This window comes from Culex pipiens, chromosome 3 (assembly GCF_016801865.2).
Source record: "Culex pipiens pallens isolate TS chromosome 3, TS_CPP_V2, whole genome shotgun sequence".
NCBI lineage: Eukaryota > Metazoa > Arthropoda > Insecta > Diptera > Culicidae > Culex > Culex pipiens.
In genome coordinates this window covers 13230101-13256950 of record NC_068939.1, presented here as the reverse complement: position 1 = coordinate 13256950, position 26850 = coordinate 13230101, and the positions used below count along the sequence as shown (strand labels likewise).

The 26850-nt window shown below is 35.3% G+C and overlaps 1 protein-coding gene across 3 annotated transcripts; it reads right to left on the bottom strand.

The window, feature by feature from the left end:
- Nucleotides 1-135: 135 nt before the first annotated feature.
- On the bottom strand, nucleotides 136-14023 carry LOC120423497 (activin receptor type-1). 3 transcript variants are annotated; one of them, XM_039587337.2, is made up of 9 exons: nucleotides 13869-14023; nucleotides 12735-12843; nucleotides 12316-12351; nucleotides 7536-8052; nucleotides 7256-7470; nucleotides 4034-4256; nucleotides 3786-3973; nucleotides 3495-3720; nucleotides 136-349 (listed from the first exon to the last, which is right to left on the bottom strand). In XM_039587337.2, the coding sequence occupies exons 1-9, from the start codon at nucleotides 13936-13938 to the stop codon at nucleotides 197-199; spliced, it is 1737 nt and encodes a 578-aa protein (XP_039443271.1). In that variant the 5' UTR covers nucleotides 13939-14023; the 3' UTR covers nucleotides 136-196. The 3 variants fall into 3 exon arrangements, with proteins under 3 accessions (XP_039443271.1, XP_039443272.1, XP_039443273.1); XM_039587338.2 differs by having other exon boundaries at nucleotides 12316-12348; XM_039587339.2 differs by lacking the exon at nucleotides 12316-12351.
- Between the last annotated feature and the right edge of the window lie 12827 nt (nucleotides 14024-26850).

Sequence of the window (26850 nt, the reverse complement as noted above, 5' to 3'; positions counted from 1 at the left end):
TCGTCACTGGAACCGTACTCCGGACTCGGACGGCCATTCTCTCGAGACTCGTTCACTCCTCCCACATCCATGACCGACCACCCACAATCATCATCATCGTTCACCCTCGACGCGACCAAAAACAGAAACTCAAAGTTATGATATTTCTCCTCTAGCAATGATTCTCTTCTCTTGTGATATTTCATCATCATCATCATCAAACGACAACCTCGCCGTCGTAGTTGAGCTTGACCGTTTCGTCCGAGCTGGCCAGTTTCAGCAGCGTCTTCTTTATCCGGAGCGCCGGCAGCCGGACGTTCGAGTTGGCGTGCCAGCACTCGCGCATCAGCTTCGACATGCCGGACAGGAACTGATTGCGGGAAGGAGGAGAAGGAGGAAGAAATTGAGTTTGAGATAATTTTATTGTTGATACATACTAAATTTTATAATGATTATAGAAAAAAATACAATAGAAAGCAATTTCCCCCAAAATAGACAAATTTCTTAAAATATAAGTTTTTTTTTTATTTAAGCTGCAACCGATGATTAAATGCATTATACACCTGCCCAGTTGTTTGCAATCATTAGTTTGCAAAATATCTATGTATTGACGAAAATTTTATTTTTTGCAAAAAAAAAAGTTTTTGCAGTGCTGTACATTGGAATAAAAAAATATCAAAACATTTTTAAACAAGCCCAAACATGCTAAATATGATTATACCGGCAGAAAAATGCATTTTAGTTTCGTTTCCAGTTGATTAAACATCTTTTGAAATTTCCTCTGATTTTTCGGACCAATTTTGAAGGGGAGGGAGCGACATAAACCTTGAAAAATATTTGCAACGGCCTAAATAATTATTATTTTTACAACTATTAGGTCGGGGCTTTTCTATGACAAGAACGGCATTTTTCCATCGTTGGTTCAACCATAAAATTTTGCCAAATGTCCTTACAAAAAGGCATGTAAATTGTAAATATTCGAAAATGTGTATCTTGGGATGGTATTTTCTGATCGAGAGCGCCTGAGGTTGTGCGGCAACCCATCAAAATTTGTTATATTTGACATTAAAAAATTAAACGATAGAAATAAGGGTTCTTGAATATCCGAGAAAAAAATTTACGTCATTTGTGGATGGAATCAAATGCACTTTTTACTTTCAAGTCGAATTTTAACTTAAAAACTTATTTTTTTTTTGTAATTCATAATTTCGAAAAAAAATAATTAGGGTATCAAACGAAGCAAAGAATTGCATGCATATTCATTTTTTTATAGTTTTTTTTGAAAATACTAAAAAATGTACAAAAATAGCCGCATTTTTCCGAAAACGCTAAAGTTTTCTTTTTTTTGCCAATCGAAACATTATGCATTTTCACTTTGATAGAGTTTTTTAAATACGATTTTTTTTTTACAAAATACCATATTTTTCGAAAAAACTCAATTTTTTATAATTCGCAAAAGTAAACGAAACTTTGCATGCATTTTCACTTTAATAGAGTTTTTTTTAAATGCTAAAATTTTCACAAAATACCGTATTTTTCGAAAATACTTAAATTTAAAGAAATCGCAAAGGAAGCGAAATAAAATAATTTGGGTATCAAACGAAGCGAAGCATTGCATGCATTTTCATTTTTTTATAGTTTTTTTGAAATACTGAAATTTTCACAAAAATCCGTATTTTTAATTCGAAAATGCTACATTTTTCAAAATTTGCAAATGGTTATCAAACGAAGCGAAACGTTGCATGCATGTTCACTTTAATAGTAATACTACACTTTTAAATACTAAAATTTTCACAAAATACCATATTTTTCGAAAATATTCACATTTTTAAAATTTGCAGATGGTTATTAAACAAAGCGAAACTTTGCAGGCATTTTCATTTTAATAGAGTTTTTTTAAATACAAAAATTTTCACAAAATGCCGTGTTTTTCAAAAATACTTCAATTTTCTAAATTCGCAAATGAAGCGGTATAAAATAACAAGGGTATTAAAAGAAGCTAAACATTGCATGCATTTTATTTTTTTTATAGTTTTTTTTTTGAAAATACAAAAATTTTCACAAAATGCCGTATATTTTTCAAAAACGCTGATTTTTTTTTAAATTTGAAAATGGTCGTTAAACGAAGCACAATTTTGTATGCATTTTCACTTTATTAGAGTTTTTTTTTAAATACTAAAATTTTCACAAAATACAGTATTTTCCGAAATTACTAAAATTTTCAAATGGTTATCAAACGAAGCGAAACTTTGCATGCATTTTCACTTTATTAGAGTTTTTTCAAATAAATTGAAATTGATTTTTTTGAAAAAAAAAAAAAACACAAAATACCTTATTTTTCGAAAACACAAAAATTTACAAAATTCGCAAAAGGATACGAAAGTTTGAATGCAATTTCACTTTATTTTTTTTTTAAAATAATTAACATTGACAAAACCCCCTAAAATAAAATTTGTACCAGCCTTAGAAAATTTAAAAATATAATTGTAGAAAAAAACCTTAAAAAATAAATAAATCAAAACTTTACAAAATCCAAAGCTCAACATAAAAAAAAAATAGCTGTATAAATTCTATAGTTTAAAGACTAAAGGTAAACATATTCAAATATTCAAAGATTAAAAAATTCCATAGCTTAAAAAATATATATTCAAAAAAAAAATTAAATTTAAAATTCAAGTACCGTCATCAGGGGTGACTTTGGGTCATACAAATTTCACCATTTTTTATGACCCAATGTCACCCTTGATGACGGCATTAAATTTTGCTACAAATTGTTAATGTTAATTGTAGCCTACAACTAAAACATTCAAAAAAATTACAATTTTGAAAAAAATGGAAATCAAAAATTGAAAAAAAAAAAACAAAAAGTATGTTAAAATAGTAAGAAAGGCAAAAATAATCAAAAATAGAAAAAAAAAACAGAATCTTTCTTGAAAATTTTTAAATATGATTTTCAAATTTTCTGATTTTCTGTGATTGGAGATGCATTTATGGGTAATTCTCTGCCAACTCACACAGCAGTTGCCCCGACCCCTCTTCGATTTGCATGAAAGTTTGTCCTAATGGGTAATTTTTGTCCCTGATCATGAATACGAGGTCCGTTTTTTGATATCTCGTGACGGAGGGGCGGTACGACCCCATTCATTTTTGAACATGCGAAAAAAGAGGTGTTTTTCAATAATTTGCAGCCTGAAACGGTGATGAGATAGAAATTTGGTGTCAAAGGGACTTTTATGTAAAATTAGACGCCCGATTTGATGGCGTACTCGTATTTTTCATCGAAAAAAACACTAAAAAAGTTTTAAAAACACTGACATTTTCCGTTACTCAACTGTAAAATTTTTTGGAACGTGTCATTTCATGGGAAATTTTATGTACTTTTCGAATCTTCATTAACCCAGAGGGTCATTTTTTCATTTAGAACATTTTATATCATTTTAAAATTTTGTGTTTTTCCTAACTTTGCAGGGTAAACAAATAAAAAAAACAAACAAAACAAAAAAAACCACACTCACCGGATCCGACACCCAGCGGTTCGGTATCGACGGCCGGTAGTTGTCCCCGCACACCACCTTGCGCATCTCCTCGAAGCTCGGGTCGGACGTGACGCAGTCGTAGTACGGCACCTTGTAGTCCTCCGCGATCCCGTTCGACAGCGTGCGGCGGCAAATCTCCCACAGCATCAGCCCGATCGCGTAAATGTCCGCCTTCCGCAGCGACTCGAAGCACTCCAGGTTGATGCTGAAAGAGGGGCGTATTTTAAGGATTTTTGACTACGAGGAGTTCGAGCTGCTGCAAAGACCAACCTCTCGTCCAGCACTTCCGGCGCCATGTACCGCTTCGTGCCGACCCGGGCCGTGTTGCTCATCTCGATGCGGTTCGTCGTCTGGCTGTGGGTGACCGCGAGGCCAAAGTCGGCGATGACGCAGGTGCCGTTGATACGTACCAAGATATTCTTCGTTTTCAGGTCCCGGTGAGCGATCGCTGGTTTGCCCTGGAAGGAAAGAAAGATCAAGTTGGAGTTCAGGATTGAATCGCACGCGTGGAGTCTTACCTCTGTCCCAAAGATCTCGGTGTGCAGATGGACGAGCCCGTTCGCAATCGACAGACAGATGATGGCCATCTGGTGGTGGGTCAGCGCGGCTCGGTTCAGATGGTCGTACAGCGAGCCCAGCGGGTAGTAGTGCGTGATGAGCCACAGCTGGGTGCACGAGTTCCGCGAGGTCATGTCCGACCCGATGTAGCCGAGGATGTTCTCGTGGCGGAGCAGGATCGTGCTGGGGACGAAAACGTCACAATTACAGGGTTGTTACGGACGGCGCAGACCGCGCGGATGGCAATTTTGCAGTGTTGGTATTATTGCGCTCTCGCGAGAAAATTTTCTCTCTCTCGAGTTCTCGCCGCGAGTCTCGAGCTGCCGAGAGAAACTCACCGATTTCCCGTGCTCTCCTCCGCTCGCGAACGGGCTTTCTCGCGAGCCAGAATTGCCCGTTCGCGAGAAGTTGAACGTGTTGGAAACGAACAAAAAACAACACAGCGATTGAAGTTACACCTCTATACCATTGCCTGGTTCGTATTCATAAGCCTGATAAACAAATTTCTAGCTTGGGACGAACGTCTAGCACGAGGCGCTCGCGAGCGCTCGCGGCGAGAGCGAGAACGCGAACGAAAATGCGAGCGCGAGCGAGAAGAGAGAAGTACTACAAGTTCTCTCCCTCGTTCGCGAGCGAGAAATGCTTTCCTTCTTCTCGCTCGAATTCCAACAATGCAATTTTGATAAATAAATTAATTGAGAGATATAGAATTACTTCCTAGTTATAATAAAAAATATTACCAGGAATTAGGATATTTTTTTTGAATTTTCTTCCGAAAATGTTTGTATTTTCTCAATAAAAAACGTCGAAAAATAAGGATAAAAAAGAGATATTTTTTTGAATGTATTTTTGAGAATTTCTTAGATAAATTTATTACTACACTGAACTCATTTTGAAACATCTGCTTACCGACTCTGAAAATTTAATTTCTTTTGAGTTTTGAGTAATGTTTTATAACCTAATTCAGTGTTAATTTCATACTGGATCCATTCAATTTTAAACCTTTAGAATCATATTTCAAACTTTTCCGGAAAATTTATAATGGGATTTAACCCGCAGAAATATTTTTTTCCAAATTTGGGAAAAAAAATCAAAGCTTAATCATACAAAATTTTAATTTTCAGAAATTAATAAATTCAAAACCATTTTTGATTTTCATTGGATTAAAAAATCTAAAAATTTAGACTCAAATTTTTTAAAAATTTGAGATTTCTTAAATTCTTAATTTAAAAAAATCTGAAATTCAAAACTCCACAAATTTTGGAATTTTAAAATTCAAAAATTTCCAAATTTTAAATTCAAAAATCCAAATTCAAAAAATAAAACAAAGTTAAAAACAACCAATTCTAAAAAAAATAAATTTTGAAATTCTTAAATTCCTAAATTCTTAAATTTGGAATTTTGAAATTCTCAAATTCTTAAATACTTAAATTCTTAAATTCCTAAATTCCTAAAATCCTAATTTATTAAATTCTGAAATTTGGAATTTTGAAATTCTCAAATTCTTAAATTCTTAAATACTTAAATTCTTAAATTCCTAAATTCCTAAATTATTAAATTCTTAAATTCCTTAATTATTAAATTCTTAAATTCTTAAATTCTTAAATTCTTAAATTCTTAACTCCTTATTTTCTTAAATTCTTAAATTCTTAAATTCTTAAATTCTTAAATTCTTAAATTCTTAAATTCTTAAATTCTTAAATTCTTAAATTCTTAAATTCTTAAGTTCTTAAATTCTTAAATTCTTAAATTCTTAAATTCTTAAATTCTTAAATTCTTAAATTCTTAAATTCTTAAATTCTTAAATTCTTAAATTCTTAAATTCTTAAATTCTTAAATTCTTAAATTCTTAAATTCTTAAATTCTTAAATTCTTAAATTCTTAAATTCTTAAATTCTTAAATTCTTAAATTCTTAAATTCTTAAATTCTTAAATTCTTAAATTCTTAAATTCTTAAATTCTTAAATTCTTAAATTCTTGAATTCTTAAATTCTTAAATTCTTAAATTCTTAAATTCTTAAATTCTTAAATTCTTAAATTCTTAAATTCTTAAATTCTTAAATTCTTAAATTCTTAAATTCTTAAATTCTTAAATTCTTAAATTCTTAAATTCTTAAATTCTTAAATTCTTAAATTCTTAAATTCTTAAATTCTTAAATTCTTAAATTCTTAAATTCTAAAAATTCTTAAATTCTAAAAATTCTTAAATTCTTAATTTCTTAATTTCTCAAAATCTTAAAACCTTAAATTCTTAAATTCTTAATTTCTCAAAATCTTAAAACCTTAAATTCTGAAATTCTTAAATTCTAAAAATTCTTCAATTCTAAAAATTCTTAAATTCTAAAAATTCTTAAATTCTAAAAATTCTGAAATTCTTAATTTCTCAAAATCTTAAAACCTTAAATTCTGAAATTCTTAAATTCTAAAAATTCTTATATACTTAAAATTCTTAAATTCTAAAAATTCTTAAATTCTTAATTTCTTAAAATCTTAAAACCTTAAATCCTGAAATTCTTAAATTCTTAAAATATTAAATTCTTAAGTTCTTAAATTCTTAAATTCTAAAACTTCTTGAATTCTAAAAATTCTTAAATTCTTAATTTCTTAATTTCTCAAAATCTTAAAACCTTAAATTCTGAAATTCCTATATTTTGGACCTTAAAATAAGAACTACATAATTCTTATATTCTGGACCTTTGATAAAATGAAAAACTGCAAGATTCTTAAATTCTCAAACCAGAAAATCTGATAACTTTGGAGTATTTTTTATGCAAGAAAATTTTTGAGAAGAAAATAATCAAAATGTCGTGCTTCGATTTTTCCCGAGTGACCCTTTGGTGAGGATCATCGAGTACGAACTGTATTTTAATTTTCAGATCTCAAGATTTGATTTTTTTAATTTTCAAATTTTGTGTATTTTTTAAAAATTAGATTTGATTTAGTTTTTAGATTTAAATTTCTAAATGTTGAAATTTCTATTTTTTGTCAATATAATTTTCGGCTATTCAAGAATATGCGTTCTGAGCAAGTTCTGAGATCGAAAAATTTAAGTTATTATTAAACTTTGTATGTCTGTCGCGATTTTTTTTATGGCACGGATTTTGCGCGTATATGTTTTGGGACGGCGCTCCGTAACAACCCTGCAATTAGTCATGGTCACGCAAAACCCGTCAACGCCCTACCTGTAAATCTCCGTTTCCCGCTTCCACGAGTCCTCGTCGCGCGAGAAGAAGATCTTGACGGCGACGCTTTCGCCGTGCCAGATACCGCGCCACACCTCGCCGTACCGGCCCCGGCCAATGCACTCGCACAGCGACACCTGGCGGGCCATCGTGCGCTGGATGAGCAGCGGCAGGCCGGAGCCCGAACCGGACGTGACCGAGTGTTGGAGGTATTCCTGTAAGCACGAAGGAATCGAGACTTAAAATTGTGAATTTTACATTCACAGCTTGACATCCTCACCCTCAGCGTACTATCGCCGGCGCTGGTCGCCCGCAGAATCTCGTCGCTCGCGTAGTACGTCTCCGGATCGTGCTTGCTGCGGGTCGCCGTCAGCCGCTTGTGGTGCGTCCGGCGCAAACACAGGAACAAAACCGCCCCCGCAATCCCAAACACCACGATCGGCCCAAAAATCGCCCCGACCCACTTCAGAATGTACGTGGACGATTCCAGCTTCGTAACGTCGTCCGGATACTCGATCGGAGGCAGCACCGGGAAGCTCCCATTGTTGCAGTAATCGCCCGTGCAGCACTCGATGTTGTACGTGCCGGTGGCGTGGCGCTTCTTCGGCCCGCTGCTGTTCATCAGGTTCTGGTTGCAGTACAGCGGCAGCTGCTCGTGCGTCGTCGTGCAGCCCCGCGAGACGCTCTCGTGGCCAAACTGGTCGCGGATGCGCGACTTCCAGCACTGGATCGCGTTCTGGCAGAGGTGGGCGTGGATGTCGGCGCAGTCGGGCGGCTCGCAGCTGTAGCATTTGTATCTGGTGGGGAGGGAGGGAGGAAAGCGGTTAGTGAAGTTTGTGAAGAAAAAACCAAACCATTCATGAAAAAAATATAAAAGTATCTTGCAAATTAAGTTGAATTAACTAGTAAACTAGAGAAAAAAATAAATAAATTGTACCTTCATAAAAAAAAAATCAATTTAGTTTGAAAGAAGCAATTGCAAAGAAAATTACACTGTTTTCAAAGATGCAGTTAAACGAAAAAGAAATAAGATAGATATTATAGAAACCATCTTTAAAAACGTGGGTTTTACAGAAAACCTGGATGTATGGGTATCAAAAGATCGGAAATTTTATGCCCTTTGTGGTGCCACATAGGTTGACTTGTGAATTGTGGACCGGTTCAGATGCCGGCGGATTTTCCGACGACGTAATTCCGGGTTGGTACGAAATTTCAACGAAAAATCTATTCTAGCGATACAAATACCCCCAAAACGGTGTTATAACCACTCCAAAATGTTTATTTAGCAATTCTATGGTAATATATTGACATTTAGTTAAAATAAAAGTTTGCAAAATTAAGTTTAGATAAGTTTTATATAGAATTTCCAGAGTTATATAAACTTTTATACTAAGTAGTTAGTAAACTTTATATTCAATCCAAATTATTTTTTTAATCAGTCAAGGATGGCTATTTGGAGTTGGGAGACTGGATTTATGGTGATTTGTCAACAAATAACATTATTTATGTTAATTTTTCGAAAGGTGTACAAACTTTTTTTGCACCTTTTTTTTATTTTCGTAATAGTATTTGTTATATAACTTTTTATAGAAATCATCTTTTCATGAGCTTTTTGTAGCAAAATGTTTGGCATGAGTTTCTGAAAAAAAAAACGTAGTACTAGGTTCCTGTCAAACTTTAAATGTTTTACATGTTTCATCACAAGGGGTGTAAATACTTTTTTTACATACTGTATAAATAACACTTAAGTGCTCATAACTTTTGATGGGGTTGTCAGATCTTCAATCTTTTGAACGCGTTGAAAGGTCTTCAAAAACCTTTCTAACAATATATAGCATTAGGGGTTTTCTTACAAAAACCACCCTTTTTACAATCTTCCGAAGTTTAGCTAAAATCGTTTTTTTGAGCATAACTTTTGAAGTACTTTACAAATCTTCATAATATTAACAAGGGTCTTGTGGGACTCCAAGAAAGATCGAATGAGACCAAAACGGTCCAAATCGGTTCAGCCAGTCCGGAGATAAGCGTGTGCATATTTTTCGGTGCACGGACTTACAGACATACACACGCACAGACATTTGTTCAGAATTTGATTCTGAGTCTATAGGTATACGTGAAGGTGGGTCTACGAGGTCGAATTAAGAAGTTCAGTTCCTCAGTATTAAGTAACTAAGAGAGAGATTAACTAATATAAGAATAAACTAAATGCTCAGATTATTTGTAGCAATGCGCTCCATACAAAAAAGATGTGGTTGGAAGACTATTAAAACCATTATTTAATTCAGAACATTTGAGAAGTTGAAGAAATTTTGCGATAAAAAAGAATTTAATAACAACATATTTAGAACAAAGTAAGGCCGTTGCAAATATTTTTCGAAGTTTATGTCCCTCGGCTCTGCCCAAAATCGAGGGTCCCCCATGAAAACGATCATTCGTTCAATTGAACTGGTGTAAAATGGTTTTTTTAAACACTATTTTCATTCAAAATGTTATAACCATGGCTTGTAATTTCAAAGTTTACAATTTTATATCATTTAACTCCGCTAAAGTGATATAGATTTTTTTTTAATCCAAGATGGCGGTCAAAATGGCGGTGATGAAATATTGAAAAAAATATGTATTATGCGACTATTCCAATTTTACTATAATGGAATTGCAAAACTTGTATTTGATGTTAAAAGCAAGAGAAAAAAAAAACGAAAAAATTGGTTCATAATCGAATTTCGGATAATTGAGACTTATAATAATTTTGTCTGAGCTGTATCATTTAAGAGCATTTTTGGGGTCATATTTGATTCGATTTTGGGGAGGGCTTTGAAAAGTTAAGCCTTGACATATAGAAATGAATGAAATAAAAACTTTATGTGAATTAAGATTTGCCCAAACTATAAATGAAAGTCTAATTTTCAATCAATTAAAATATAAATTAGTAAACACACGGGAATTACAAAATCAATGATATTTTATGCAGTAATAAGGCCGTTGCAAATATTTTTTGAAGTTTATGTCCCTCGACTCTGACCAAAGTCGAAGGGGGGGGGGGGGGGGGGGGGGGGCAAAAAAATTTAAAAAAATATTTGCAACGGCCTAACAATTACAAAGAAATAGAATTAAATATTTTTTAAGCGTAGCTGATTCAATAATTTAAAAGTAATGTAAATGCTCAGATTTTAAATACTTTTGTGGAGAATTTGCTGCAGAAGAAAAAAAAGTATACAAAATATGTATTGTAGAGAATTGAAAGTACATCAAAAGCGTATCTAAAAAAATGTAATTATAAAAAGAGGTTTTCTGTAAAATTTTAAGAAAATCATCTTATCAAAAAGACGATCAAAATTTTCATTTGATTCACAGATAAATCGACGAAATAAAAATTACTATTAAGAAACGATTATGTTTAAAATTAAAAATAAATAATAAGAAAAATAAACAATCAATTTAAAAAAAATAGATAAGTAAATAGAAAAGAAGAAACAACGTAGATTAGCCACATAACTAAACAAAAACAACGGAAGAAAAAATCAACAAAAAGAAAAAAAAGGTGAATTGAAGAAAAAGAGAGATTTAAATTATAAACAACGAAAAGATATAACAACGAATAAAAAAAAATATGATGCTAAAAAGCATGCAAAAATACAAGAAATTAGAAAAAAAGGTAATGAAATGCAGAACTGAAAAAATAACAGAGCAGAAAAAATTAAAAATAATAGAAAAATTAGAGTTTTTTTAAGCCGCAAATAAATTGAATAAAGCAGCCATTACATTATGGCAATCGCACAAACAAATTAGATAAAACGCACTCCTCTTTGGCGTTTGACAGTTTTAAAATTGAGTGTTTGGCAAAATAATTTGTTTTTTTTTAAATATTACACTGTGAATTTTGGTTTATATTGAAGTTAGATGACATTTTGTAGAGACGAAAGAGACGAATTTTAAAGCGTGCTGAGCTCTAAAAAAGGGCGTTTATACCTGATGGGCTCTAAACCCTGTTTTAATGTTTGTATTTTATTTTTGTAATTAATTGAAAATGTAACGATAAAAATACTCCTTTTTAAATACAGTATACTGCCGTTCTACGCATAATTGTCCCATGTTCAAAAAAGGGCAACTGAAAAAAACGCGATTGAAATTTTTCGATCGATTTTTGTGTTTCTACGCATAATTGTCCCGTGAGTCACTAGTCGCCCTATATGTCCCTAATCACCCTGGTAACATTCGATCACCCTTATTTGTAATACTCTTGCTATACAAAAGGTAAACAAGATTCAATGCTTCGTAAAAGTAATGATTTCGTGATAGAAAATACATGGTGGGACAATTATGCGTAGAAGTGTAACGATGGGACAAACAGACTTGGTGTTGTTTTTACAGTTCTTCTGAACAAAGTACTAGATTTTATGTGTTTTTCTGAAAGTATACGTCAAACTAAACTTAAAAATGATAAAAAGTCAGAATCGTCCAAAACTGACATGGGACAATTATGCGTAGAACGGCAGTATAGAGCAAAGAAAAAAATAAATATAAAAATCGAATTTAAAAGCAATATTTCGACCATTGAATTAAAAAAAAACGTGTTTTAAAATGCATTTTACACCAGTTCAATTGTTTTTCAATCATTAGTTAAAAAAAACCAGGTGCAGAAGAAAAAAATACGCGAAAAGCTTTTTGCGATAATGTGCATCGAAATAAAAAAAAAATCTTAATATTCTTAAATAAGCCCAATTATTCTAAATATGATTATCAAATGCATTTCACATTGTATTCAGTTGATAAGGTTTGTTTATTTCTTTTTAAATTGAAAATGTATAAAAAATTAAAGAATGTTAAAGAACGGAAAAATGCGAAATCAATAAATACTAAAAACTTGTTTTTGTGCAACATTATTTGATGGAGGAAAAAATAAAGTATTGAAATTTAAAAAATACGTTGCAATCAACATAAGTTAGGCAAACAAAACACTCGCTCTTGAAAGCAGAGATAAAATCAAGAAATACCAAAAAGCTTAGAAATTCAGTAAACATAAAATTCTTGAAAACCAAAATTTCACTCATTCCCGTTACCTTCGTTTCATTCGTCGCTTCGATTTGGAGTGTCTTCTGTGAGTGAAATTGTGTTAGTGTTAGCGTTACACAAAAAAGCCATTTGCCATAATTTCAAATTCACAAACCACGACGACGATGATGGGGTTAATTTCCGTTCGCGCATCAATTATGTTCACGAGGGTCACCACGGGCAAGCGGTTTTAGTTAGGACAGTTTTGCGAACATGATAGAATTTTGTGTTAGAAAAAGAGAGAATACAATGTTATCGTTATTTCGGCGACCAAAACAATCCATCTGATAAAATTTTACTGCCAGCATAAATCATATCAATCAGTCTGGCGCAGACACTTTTATCAGAGAGTTCGGTTATCATCACCGACTTTGTGAGGTTGGCCGCCGAAAGGTCGTCGCCGTTGAACGCACAAACACAAACTCACCTCTGATGGGATACGATCGAGTTCTGTATTGGAAGATCACGATTCGGATGGTACGCCTCCAGGTCCAGCGTTTCCTCTGTTTCGTCCAGCAGCTTGCCGTGCATGTCGCCTGGGAAAACAAAGTAAGTCAAGATAAGTGTCAAACTCCAAACCAGTGCACAAGTGCTAAAAAGTTGAACTTTTCAGCACTGAAATGGTTGACTTTTTTTTTGGCGAAGTATTTTTTAAGTATTCGATTTCAGCAAAAAAAAAAACAAAATAATTTTAATTTTAATGTTAAAGAAAGCAGTATGAAAAATTGGAGAGTTTCTGAATATATGCAAACAAATTTTTAATTAAGTTGCACACATTCGCACTCAATTCCGTAACCGAACGCCCTTTTGGTGACTTTGCCCACACACAAATTCACTGAATTTTTCAGCGACAATTTTCCCATCATCCATTTACCAATTAAAGAGCTCGCAGTTTCGTAAACAAAAAAGGCCAAAACTTTGCGCGATCAATACCAAATTCTGAAACGAATAAACAACGACGCATTTGCCTGCTGCGATTATTTTCCGCATGAAAAATCGCATTTTCCCGTTCAGAATCTTCGATCACGGGCTCATCTCCAAGCAACTCCAGCGCCGCGACGCGAGTTCAAAAATCCAAGACGGCCGCGATCGTCGTCGGCGCCGCCGCCTGCTCAGTGCGCGCTCGCCGGATTCCACTTTTCTGTCGCGACATTGAGGAGTCATGTCTGGCTCCGAACTCCTCCAGCTAAGCAGGCTGCGTCTCTCGTCGGGTTATGAATGAAGCCAAGACATGGGCAAGAATGAAAATAGGAAGAGAGAATCGGAGAAGATCGCGAGCCCCATTCTCCGCTACACAACACGAATCCCGGAACAATCGATCCCGTTGTGGCGATCACTTCCGCGGGGATCCCAATCTCGAACCATTTTGGCCACCCAATTTAATCGGTTCTCGGGAGGCCATTCCCCTCGCCACTCTCTTCCACCAACGCGAAAAAAAAAATCACTTCCACCAAATGGAACTTTCGAGCGCACTTTTCACCCCCAAAACACACGCCCCGGAACCGAATTCCAGCGCCACACGCTCCCGGACCGCATTTCCCGCCCGGAAATCGGAACGAACCTTGCGTGAAACCGACCGCCAGCAGCAAAATAAATCCAAATTTAACCCGTTTCAGCTTCAACAACACCATCTTGTCACTTTTTTTTCGACTTTACTTTTTTGGCCTCAGCCAGCCTCTTCTTTCTTTCGTTTTCTCCTCTTCTTCGCTTGTGCGACCGTTTGACAGCAGTGTTGCCGAATTACTGGAGTGGTCAAGTTTGTTTTGACTTTGCGGTACAAGCCCGGTGCTAGGAAAATGGTGGTGGTGGTGAGTTTCATGGGTGCTTCCAGGGGGGTATGACACATGAATTAGTGGGTGGCACGGAAAGAATTAAATATAATATTTTTGAATTTTCTTGAAATCAAACCAACTAAACATAATTTTTTTTTTGTTTGAGTATTAGGCCACTTAATTCTGATTACGAGAACTATTCCCAGTCACGACGTTCTAGCAGGATTCTAGCAGAGTTCTTACAAGGCTGGATATTCTTAGAGCATTCTAGCAGAAATGTTCCATCGTTCTAGCAGGATTCTGACAGAACCAGCTCTGCTAGAATATTTCGTGACTGGGTTGTAGCGTGTTACCCATTTTTACTGTTATTAAGCTTAAGTTTGTCGTGCGTGAGATAACTGCAAAATTCTTTTGGAGTCCCGAAAAAGCATTTTATAAGGCTTTCTAGTCAGAAATTTACGAAAACGTTCAAAGTATGTTTACATTACAGCTGGAGGTGTTGTCAGAGGAATTCGAGCTGTTTTTTTGACTGACCGCCAGATACGACAGCCAACATACTTCGCAGGGCTGTGACTGCTCGAGCTCGATCTTTGTTGAACAAAGTTTGTTTGCATCAGGACACGGAGTTCGTAATTTTTTGGGTAAAATTATGCTTTTTCACTCGACCTAAAAAGCATTATAGGTCGGTTTGCCACCATTTGGTGTCAAAGTTTAAACGAATTTAATTTTGAAGATTTTTTTTTTTTTGATAACGTACATTTTTGCTCAATGATTTTTTGGGCCGTTTTTGAGGGGGGAGACAAAAACTTTGAAAAATATTTGCACCAGCCAAATTTGATTAAAAAAAATACCATGTCTGATAGAATTCGATATTCACATTAATTATTCTTGTTTTAAACCGTTACGTTGAATGGAATGCAAAACATCACAAACAAATTCCAGTTTGAAAAAATGGTATAAATCAGAATTGATAGGATTTCAATTTGTTTTAAGAATATTTTCCAACTGGTAAGGTTTTTCTCAAGACTTTTATTTTTAAAACATGTACTGGGCTAGGGCACTCAAGGTCCATGCACTATTTTGAAAAAAAAGTTCTTTTAATAGAGTTTAAAAAAAGCTGCGCTGAAAATTTTCATTTGGAATTCCAGGGAGGCTTTGATAATCATAATTTGTCTTATTGCTTATTGCGAGATAAAATCAACTTTTTTTGTTTTCAATATTTTCCAAAAAGTCAGCTGAAAAGTCAAGGCAACCTTTGACAACAGCCGAAAATTTGTTCAGCGGCTCTCATGCGGTCGTATCAGCGCGTGTGAAATTTAATTATTGACGCCCGCGATAATATTGAAATCAGATTTATGCAAGATTTATGTGTTCAAATTTTATGTTTACGTCAAATGTACCATCAATAAGGTTGCTGATATAGTTTTCAAGAAAAAAAATCAATGTTTATAATTTGTTTACTAAGTTTATAACCTTTTTTTTAACAAAATAAAATAACTTTTAGGTAAAATTGTTAAAAAGTAGGAATTTTGCTTGAATTCGATGAAACTAATTTTGTTTATACAAATATAAATTTATATTGCATTTTAAAGTTAATTCGAATCACGAATCAAAAGCTTTAACATATTATATATAATTTGTTTAGGCCTATAAATTTGAAGATTTTTTTTAAATTATGTTACAAAAACATATAATATTTATTATTTACAAACATATTTTACCTTTTCCTAGTGGAAAATTGTCCAAAGAATCCGAAAATGCATTCCGTTTGAATTTTTTTTGAAATCATGACACTTTGAGAATATTAAATAATGGTATTCATCAACATTTCCTAAATTATGATTAACTAACCTTTTAAATTTTTCAAAATTTAATGAAAACTTCATCTAGCAGTACTTTGAACACTTCTTTACCACGGTCAGTATGATTCCATACCATTCCGTACATACATATTTAATTTCTAATCTTAATTTTGCGGAAAAATCTCAAACCTATCAAAGTAACCCTGGCTATCAAAGTCACCCCGTTTTACGGTAGCTGCCTTTGTTAGACATTCAATTCAGACATTGCTTGAATTCTTAACAAATGTAAAAAAATATAAAAAAGCAAAATAAAAAAAATAACAAAATAATGTTTTTATTATTTGCTCTTCAAATTTAGAAAAAAAAAAATACTAGTACACCCACAGAATTTTTAAATCTTTTTTTTGAAAAAGTCAAAATTTTCTTTTAAAACATTTTATAAATTTAAAACTTAGAAAAGTGTATAGTTTTCTTGTAAAAATTTCTAGAACTAAACCAAAAATATGTGAGAAACTTACAACAAATAATGTACAAACAAACAGTGATGTTTTACTCAATTTTCATCAACTGAAATTTCAGTAAACGATTCACTAATTTAGATTTTAATGAAATTTGCCACTTTGGCAGATAGTTTACTGCAATTTCAGTAAACTGGTTGTCAAAACTACTGAAATTTCAGCAATAGAAACGTAAAATTATTTTATTGAAAATTCAAACAATAAGTCATAAGTGTAATTTCAGTTTGACAGATATGCAGTTACTGATTTTTCAGCAATGTTTTTGTTCATTGCTGAATTTCAGCAAAAAAGATGATTACTGAATCGCATTCAGTTATTTATTTTACTGAAATAACTGCACACACTTTGGAGTAATACGATTAATTTTACATCCGAATGATCAAATTTAACATATTAAAATTACAAAATACAAAAGAGAAAAATTAAAAAAATATGAAAATTGGAAATTATTATTTTTTTGTAATTTTTTTAATAGAAAAATAGAAGCTTTGAAAATTTTTGCTTTGACTTTTTTTAAGAATTTTAAAACTTAAAAAATAGAATTTACAAAACTCTATAATTTTTTAACCTATTTAACTCTTTTGATTTTTTTTTGGTTTTTGAAAATTTTAGAAATTCTTCAAATTTATTAAATTAATATTCAAAAAAGAAACGCTTTGCTAGGCTATATCTCAACAACCAAAGGTCGGATCAACAATGTTTATGAAAGAAAATTGTAGAGAATTTTGTTAGCTTTTCAAATATTTTTTTTCCAAAAGTAAACGAGGATGGGTACTATTTTGATGTAGAATTTATTTTTTACCAAAAAATAACTTTAAAACTGTGCTTTTCATCAAAATTTTACAAAAGAACTTTTGATATTTTTGTGTGCATTTTCAATACATTCCAAGAATTTTTGTTTTCGAAAAATCGTAGTTGGCTCATAAATTCTCAATTTTTTGTTTACTAAAAATTATCAAAATATGAAAAAATCGATGTCAAAATCAACTTTTGTAATGAAAAGTTATTCAAAATTGAGTATTTTATTTTAAACGTGTATCTGTTTTTTTCTTAATAGTTTTAATCAAAACATACAATTTTGCCAGCCACAGCCCCCAAATTTTTAAGGAGACTTGAATGAAGAAACGAATAATATAAAATGGCTTAGTTTGACATACACACAAAAAAATATGACTGTTATGACAAAAGTAACTTATTATTGGTTTAAAAAGTTGCTGAAATTCGCTTTAGTGAAATTTTTTTTCTTGCTTTAAAAAAGAAAATTTTTATAGGAAAAGTTTTTAAAATCTCCTTACTATAGGGAATCGATGGACAAAATTCATACAAACCAAAAAATACAATGAAAAGTTGGTGAAAAGTCGACATGTGAAAATCTAGAATAATTACTGTTCATAGCTGAAATCCCCTCCGAGTGTTTTTTAGAAAACAATCTGATGTTGCTGTTATTTTATGAAAATCACCTTCAATCACACTTTCAAAACGAAATAATTCACTTCCGCTCGACGCCATTCGCTTTAACTGCTTGAACTGCAGCCCACAGAACAATTTCGACACCCGTGCAATGCAGCCCCGGAACAAGTGGAAAACTTTTTCTCAGAAGGATCGACCGAATACCACCCGTCGTCGTCGTGAAAAGATAATAAAAATGCAAAATACTTTCCACCTCGATTGTACTTGCTCGTGGCTGGTTTTTGGGTGGTTTTTTTTCGGTATCGACAGGTTGCCATCCCAAAAAAAGGGAAGGGGGAAGGAGAACGATAAAATGCTTAAGCACATAACCTGACACGGCGAAACAGAACCTACAGCAGAATGTGACATCCGTCGTTGCGGTTGTGGTTCCGGGTCCCGTTTCCGGCTTGGAATTGCGCGCCAAGAAGATAATAAAAAGGTAAAACAGTTTAATTTATGTGTGGCACAGTTATTCTTTTTCTGCTTGGTTCGAGTCTGTTTGCTTTTCTTGATTTTGGATCTGATTTGTGTTAATTTTTGAATTTAAATTTTTGCTAACGATTATTTTATTTATGGTTTTGACAACAATGTTATCTTGAGCATGAGCATGAGCATGAGAGACCACCCATGGTTGTCCTTCTCCGTTGCTGAACAGGACCGTAATATCCTATCAATACAACCGACCATACGCTTGAACGATCTAATGGTGTTTCCCTTATCAACAGCATGTATGAATGCGTTGAAAAGATAAAACATCAAGATCATTAAAACTAGATCTGAAGCAAATAGGTAACAGTCATTGGCCACCAACGGCGCCCGCCATGTCAGTTTGTAGATCTCGGGGGATTGGGACGGGAATGTTAGTTAGCACAGGCTGCTAACAAGGGTGGGTTCTATACGATATCCACACCCCCACGTGTGCCGGAAAACTACTTCTACTTGGGATTTTGTTAGTGGGTAAGGGTAATGGCCAGGATTCAACATAGAGGATGATGATGCGACCCAATAATCAATAAATTTGGTTTAATAGTGTGATGTATTATGCATTCTCAAGGCAAACAGTCGGAGGATGCGGATGAGATTTTTCCCGGTTATTTGGTGTTGAGTTTAGCATAAATGATTCAATCTTAGACAGCCGGCTGTGGAAAGATAAAACCAAATAAAATGCGAAAACGCGAAACCGCCCGGACCGAAAAACCCACACAATCGAAAACGGCAACGAAAATCCTGCGTGATAACCGCGACGCGCACCGTTCAAAATTCTCCAAAGCAACTGTCAACATCGCGAAATCACCCGGGTCGAAATACACACACAATCGGGGGGGGAAACAAAGACGGAAACGGCAACAAAAATCCGGCGTGTTGACCGCGACGCACACCGTTCAAATTCTCCAAAGCAACTGTCAACATCGCGAAATCACCCGGGTCGAAATACACACACAATCGGGGGGGAAACAAAGACGGAAACGGCAACGAAAATCCGGCGTGTTGACCGCAACGCACACCGTTCAAATTCTCCAAAGCAACTGTCAACATCGCGAAATCACCCGGGTCGAAATACACACACAATCGGGGGGGGAAACAAAGACGGAAACGGCAACGAAAATCCGGCGTGTTGACCGCAACGCACACCGTTCAAATTCTCCAAAGCAACTGTCAACATCGCGAAATCACCCGGGTCGAAATACACACACAATCGGGGGGGAAACAAAGACGGAAACGGCAACGAAAATCCGGCGTGTTGACCGCGACGCACACCGTTCAAATTCTCCAAAGCAACTGTCCGGTTTTGGCAACAATGTATCTAAATTGTTAATTCAGTGTTGCCAAATTTTAAAACACCGTTCAAATTAAAGGTTTTCTCAATTTTAAGAATATCCATAAAGTTGTGACCCCAGCTGACCTATAGGTAGTAATATCCGGAGCGAAGAACCACCATAAAACGGTAGATAACAACTTCCGGTGACGAAATGGCGCTGTAAAATACTGCTAAACATGTTTTCCTCGTTTTACGACTGGCAGTGTAATGATGTGCAAGATGCATTTTACCACCGTCACACCATCAACAAGTGGAAAGGGGCACTGCGGTACCAGAGTCGGAAGTGACTCACCACGTTTTCGTGGTTATTTGTCACCTTGACGTTTCATTCGGGATATTGTACATTTGAACGTTATTTACGTGACAAAGTTCTAGTAAAATAACTTATTGTTAAATTACCCAATTTTGAGTAGGTTTGCTAATGTTAATTATTTTAGTTTTTTTAAATAAGCGTGTACTTGAATAGATCAGTGCTGCCAGTTTACTTTTTTAGTTTATTTTTCATAATAAAGAATAATCTAAAAAGCAGCTCTTAAAACAAATGAATAAATTATGCTCGACTTCAAAGGTGCAGCAAACCCCTTCTTTTCTACACGATAAAAACGCCAGCAACTCCTTCAATCAATGCAAATTCTCCCAAGTATAATCCTGGGAGGGATGCTAACTATTCAAATTCAAACGAGCTCGCTTTGTCCAGAACCATTTCTTTCCAATCAGGACAGCGATTCGTTAAAAGAAAGGGTGGAGAAACTAGGAGTATATAATGCATAAAAGAGAACTTTACTGCACTTCTTTTTCCTGGAAAATGGAACGAGTTTCAAGAAACGAGCTGAGATATAAAAAATATCAAAATGAAAATCCTTTCGCGCTGCTAGAAGAAGGAAATCCTTCCAAGAAGATTGAGAGAACTGTTCGTAAGTTTAATCTGGTCGAATAATTCTTTTGGAGGTGTTTTCTTTCACTTTGAGTTGAGGTTTAGCCACGGCGAGTTAACTCTTTGTACGGCAAACGAAAGTAATTGATGGCAAACGATGTTGAACGTTTGCAACTTTTGTGCGCCGGCGAAACTATATGGAACATCGAGCTCAATTTGGGTTGACATGTTGTTTAATTACTTCTGAATTTTGGAAAATGTTAGTTTTTTTGTGAGGTTTAGGTAAATAAAATTTGTATAATTTTGTTTTATCGTGTATTCTGTCAAAATGGGTTAAACGTAAACTGTAAAGGATTATCAATAATCATTTGTTAGCAATAACCAAATCATCTGTTCTCAAGCTAACACCAGAATCAGTTTCATTAAATGAAACACAACTTCAAGCTCCACAATTACCGCTGTATCAAACCGTTGCCCAAATGAGGCTAGCAGACGTTCAAATGCGAATAATGCTGAATTAAGTCACATTCATCGAATCGCTTAACTCGCACATCTCGGAACAATTCCGACCGTTTTGCAAATGGTCCCTGGTGCTCGGGCATCCACTCGTGAAATCCTGAATAAATAATCATTATCATTGTCATTATCGGCTTTGCTGGTGCTCTCGGCACGTACCGGCTCGGAACTTTGCAGCGTCACTTCATGGCACCGGTTCGAGTGGGGTCAGGTCTAGAAGATGTGCCATTTGTGCCACTCACAGTCCCTCCAGGCGCCACCACACGCTGGACATTGGCCACAGACAAACAAGTGAAAGTTTGGGTAACCCTAAATTTACCCATAATTGAGTGCTAACCCGAAAAGTGAGTAAACATTATTGTCTAATTTAACGTGTTTCAACTAACCTAATCTAAAATGAGTTTAGAGGCTAAACGTCAAATTTGGGTGAATTTTACTAAAAATTTGATGTAAACTGAGTAGTTTTTCGTTTTTTTTACGAAAACTGTGTTGTTTTGGATCAGCGTTTGACAGAAATACGCTCAAAAGAAACAACTCAAATCATGGCTAAAGTTAGCCAGCGTCGATTTGTCTGTGGCCGAGGCATGATTAACCGATAAATGCGTGCAGAAACGATCCACTTCCGGCTCGGACGTCGTCATCGTTGAGCTAAAATGTAGTCGAGAGGGCCCCAGAAGTGAGGTTATGGTTGAGAGCATTTTCGATTGTTCGATGATCCCGGAGGACGCGTTTAGGGGGGAAAATTCAATCGAAGGTTTGGAAAAGTGGACGCCGCTCGGCATGCAAATGGCACAAGTCTAGTGGGGGACCAAGTGGCCACTCTCGAAAAGTTCACCTGCGGCAATGACGACAATGAGGTGTGCTCGGTAATGACCCTCGGCGCGGTGTGATTAGAGTGGACTTTGGATTGTTGAACTAGCGCTTGAATTTTTTCTGTTGGAATTTTTGCAACCCATGACGAAATTGAGATTGCTGGAAAAAAAAAATAACTGGCACCACTGCAGCTGAAATGACAACTGTCAAAATATTACACGTTTATGCAAGAATAGAAATAAAATTCTCCTTAATCTCTGGTGAGATCTGCCCGAAAGATGCAATGTTTTTCCATCGCTTTCCACGTCAAGCCTGCAGTGCTGCACCACCGTGCTGATGATGTACGTTTATCCCTGGAAAATTTATGATGGAACTCAGTCCTCCGAAACGGTGCTCGTCCCGGGAGATGAGCACCAGGATAAGCCGTGTGATGGATCATTTTGTAATGGTGCCCGATGGTGTTTGTTGGTTTTTATTTGACTGGTTTTACGTGTCTTCTTAGGGCCAACAAAACCTGACAACACTTTTCGTACATTCGGTGAACTTTTTTATTAACAATACTTTAATTAAAATTTGCTATATTTAATAAAATATTAACCTACTTTCTAAAACATCACCTTCAATGCCAACTTGACAAATTTGACAGCCCCAAACCGGATATGAAAGTCACACCGTCACAGAATAAAGTAAGCCATATCACTTTCCGTTTAAAGCTGGCTCAGCTTCAAGGAAAATGCGAAAAGAAAACCGGGAAGTACGTGATTTCACGGCCAAACTTTTGACACACTCATCTGGGTGCAGCATCTTGATTGGCACATGTGGCGCAAAATTTTAGGGCGACCAGAAAGTTGGAATTTGAAGCTCAAATTCCTATCATAAACGCACGGATTTTTCAAATAAAACCATATTTTCAATTATTTGATGGTAATTTGAAAATATGGTAAACTGGACCCACTCATTTGTTTACGTGGCGCTTCAGTGTTCAACCGGTTCCGCTCTTTTGTTTACGCGGCGTTTCAGCGTTCAACCAGTTCCGATCTTTTGTTTATGTGGCACTTCAACCGGTTCCGCTCTTTTGTTTACTTGGCGCTTCAGCGTTCAACCGGTTCCACTCTTTCGTTTATGTGATGCTTCAGTGTTCAACCGGCTCCGATCTTTTGTTTACGTGACGCTTCAGTGTTCAACCAGTTCCGCTTTTTTAATTACGTGGCACTTCAGCATTCAACCAATTCCGCTCTTTTGTTCACGTGGCGCTTCAGCATTCAAACGGTTCCGCTCTTTTGTTTACGTAGCGCTTCAGCGTTCAACCAGTTCTGATCTTTTGTTTACGTGGCACTTCAGCATTCAACCGGTTCCGCTCTTTTGTTTACGTGGCGCTTCAGCGTTCAACCGGTTCCACTCTTTTGTTTATGTGATGCTTCAGTGTTCAAACGGTTCCGATCTTTTGTTTACGTGGCGCTTCAGCGTTCAACCGGTTCCGATCTTTTGTTTACGTGACGCTTCAGTGTTCAACCAGTTCCGCATTCAACCGGTTCCGCTCTTTTGTTTACGTGGCGCTTCAGCGTTCAACCGGTTTCGCTATTTTGTTTACGTGGCGCTTCAGCGTTCAACCAGTTCCGCTCTTTTGTTTACGTGACGCTTAGGTGTTCAATCGGTTCCACTCTTTTATTTACGTGACGCTCGTAACCAAAACAAAACAATTTGCTTGCCTCTCGCTCTCGTTCGGTCGCTCGACTGACAGCTCTCTTCGCATACACGGTGAACTTGGTTTACTCATTTCATGCGTGATTACTAGTCAGATCTGGGTAAATTTAACTCAGAATTTGAGTTTATCTGACGTTTTTAAATCTGTGTTGCCAGTTTTCCCATTTTACCGTGACGGTCACCCTGCCCTCCTCCCGAATTAGTGAAGTGCTTTTCCGGATCAGCAGTTTCGAGGACGCGACGTCGTCGTCAAAGTTGTTCCTTTTGAGAAGGGATCACACTACACTATGGTGAGTGTGTGTGTGTTTGTGTGCCAAAAATACCAACTGTCTCATGTCAGTTCCCCCCGGAACCTTATAGCCCTCCCGATGGCGGTGAAATCAGGTAAAGTGAGGAAGCGAATTGCCACATGTGGCATTCCGGCACGTTCGTCGCACGTCACTTCCGGCGCAGTTTTTTTTGTGTTTGGCCACGGGGGGTGATGAGTGAAACCACGCTCTCTGGATTTGGTGCCCTATAGCTGGTTGAATCCTGGAATGAGGATATGGGAAAGGAAGAAAAAAGCCATGGAAAATGGCATTCCTCGGTGTTTAGTTGTTTGGATTAGGGTAGTTCATTTATTAGGTTAAAAATAAACAAGAATATTGGCAACACTGCTTTTTAAAACATTACTGTAGTTTTTTTTTTACATTTAAAATAAAGTAAGTGACAATTTCTGCGCAGTGCTGCCAGTTTTTTCAAAAAAAAAAATGATTAGTAGAATATTTGATTGCAAAACTTAAAAAAAAGAATTTTTCTAACAAATCCAAAAGAGTGCAACAGGAACCAGTTGAGTGTGTGTGGAGTGAATGTCGCGCCAGGTCCCGCAAAAATGGCTCCGGGGAAGCATGAAGGCAAAGTGATGAACGTGCCTGGGAAAGTTTATTTAGAGTTTAATGAGAATGTAATTACTTTATCTGCTTTTTCTGCTTTCGGATGCCATTTCGGGGACGGAGGATTGTTTTTTTTGCCTTGCTGAGAAAAGCGAGTGCTAAACGGAGCAGTTTGCAGTGACATTTGATGGTTATGGTAATGGAACGATGGATTCAGGGGGAGAAAAGTTTCTTTTTATTGCTTTATTTGATTCGCTTTGTGAATTAAGGGAAAATTTCGAATTTATTAAAAAATACCTAATTGGAGATTTTAAAATGACACTACTAAGTATTCACTGGCAACACTGGAAGTCTTAGAGTGTTCAAGCTTGAATAAGTTCGTCAATATCTCAAGTATTATTTCAAGACCAATTAACCTTCTTTTCCCAAGAAGCAGCTTCCCTGCCACGTTTCATCCTAACAAAACAGCTCATTTAGGCTCATAATTCTTGCCACATACGCGGAACCACCAGGAGGAACTTCTCGCTCCATGATTAATGTCTGCTAATCCCGAGAAGCTGGCTGGATGAAGTTTACCTCCCCAACACGACCGCACACCTCGCGGAGGAAGAACTTGTACATATAATTTCATTAATTCTTTCCTCTCAATAAATCGCACATAATCAATAACTTCGCGCCCAACACGTGGAACACGCGCGCGCCTTCCGTGCTGATTGCACGTGGGTGCCGAAAGCTCACACACGTGGTGGAAGGCTTAATTTGCTTTCGTTCTGTCCTGGTTTGTGTGGTTGATAGTTGTTATCTATTAATTATTGTTTTGCATTTTAGTATTTTAGTATTTTAGTATTTTAATATTTTAGTATTTTAGTATTTCAGTATTTTAGTATTTTAGTATTTTAGTATTTTAGTATTTTAGTATTTTAGTATTTTAGTATTTTAGTATTTTAGTATTTTAGTATTTTAGTATTTTAGTATTTTAGTATTTTAGTATTTTAGTATTTTAGTATTTTAGTATTTTAGTATTTTAGTATTTTAGTATTTTAGTATTTTAGTATTTTAGTATTTTAGTATTTTAGTATTTTAGTATTTTAGTATTTTAGTATTTTAGTATTTTAGTATTTTAGTATTTTAGTATTTTAGTATTTTAGTATTTTAGTATTTTAGTATTTTAGTATTTTAGTATTTTAGTATTTTAGTATTTTAGTATTTTAGTATTTTAGTATTTTAGTATTTTAGTATTTTAGTATTTTAGTATTTTAGTATTTTAGTATTTTAGTATTTTAGTATTTTAGTATTTTAGTATTTTAGTATTTTAGTATTTTAGTATTTTAGTATTTTAGTATTTTAGTATTTTAGTATTTTAGTATTTTAGTATTTTAGTATTTTAGTATTTTAGTATTTTAGTATTTTAGTATTTTAGTATTTTAGTATTTTAGTATTTTAGTATTTTAGTATTTTAGTATTTTAGTATTTTAGTATTTTAGTATTTTTGTGTTTTTTTTGTTTGTAAATTCGTATTTTTATGAAGTAAAAGTTGAAGTTAAAGTCTTGTTAAAGTTCTACTAGCTTAAAGTAGATAAAAAGCATCATATTTCTTCCTCAAACTTGCTCTCCCTTATGATAAATTCAAGTTCAGTCCGGAAAACCGCTGACCTCAGGTGCTGATAACAGGCCCCTGAAATTGCGATAAAAAACTTTTTTTTTCCCTTAAACTTTGTCGGAAATTTTGCCCATCCGTTCCGTTCAATGCCCGGACTCGATCCTGAAGACATTTTTTTTTCTTCGAGCCGAACATTTGGCAATTATTGATTCTGACAAGTTTTGTACCTGTCGAAACCCTCTTGGGGAGGCAGAAGAGTTGGGTTCTCGTTTTTCGACTCGTCCTCGAAAGATGATTGGAAGTGACGTTTTTGTTTTCCCACAAATTGACAGGTCTTTCGGTGGAGACGCCGAGTCGTTTCGAGAACACGATGTCACAATTTAAAAGGTACCGTGCGTCCCCTTTGAAAATCAGTTTCCCGCTCCGGTACAAAGTGTAATGATGGGCCGGAAATTTTCCCCAAATTCTCGCCGAAAATCGCGGTGGCCACTTGAAACTTTTTTAATTATCCAGCGATCTTCTTTTTTTTTGTTGAGAGATGCGGACGAGTGATACTAATCTCCGGGACCGCGAGCTGTGGTTCTTAAATCCGCACCGCAAACTTGCTAAACAGCTCCATCAACTTTTCATAAAGCACATCAACAGTCAGTGGGTTGATGGAGTGGGGAGGCTCGTGATAAACTGCTTCCTGTGCTTTTTAATGAGGCATCTGCGCGCACCAGGACACAATAGACACTTTTTCCGGCTGTTGGTGTTGTTGTTGATGTTGGTGCCGCCTATTCAGGGTGAGAAGGGGTTTAGTGC

Bases quoted from the DNA above. Each gene is read 5' to 3' on its own strand.
- LOC120423497 (XM_039587337.2), bottom strand. From the start codon at position 13,938: ATGGTGTTGTTGAAGCTGAAACGGGTTAAATTTGGATTTATTTTGCTG. The intron at 7,471-7,535 runs GTGAGGATGTCA...TCGTGCTTACAG, and splicing joins CCGGCGATAGTACGCTGAGG to GAATACCTCCAACACTCGGT. The intron at 4,257-7,255 runs GTAGGGCGTTGA...TTTCGTCCCCAG, and splicing joins CGGGAAACGGAGATTTACAG to CACGATCCTGCTCCGCCACG.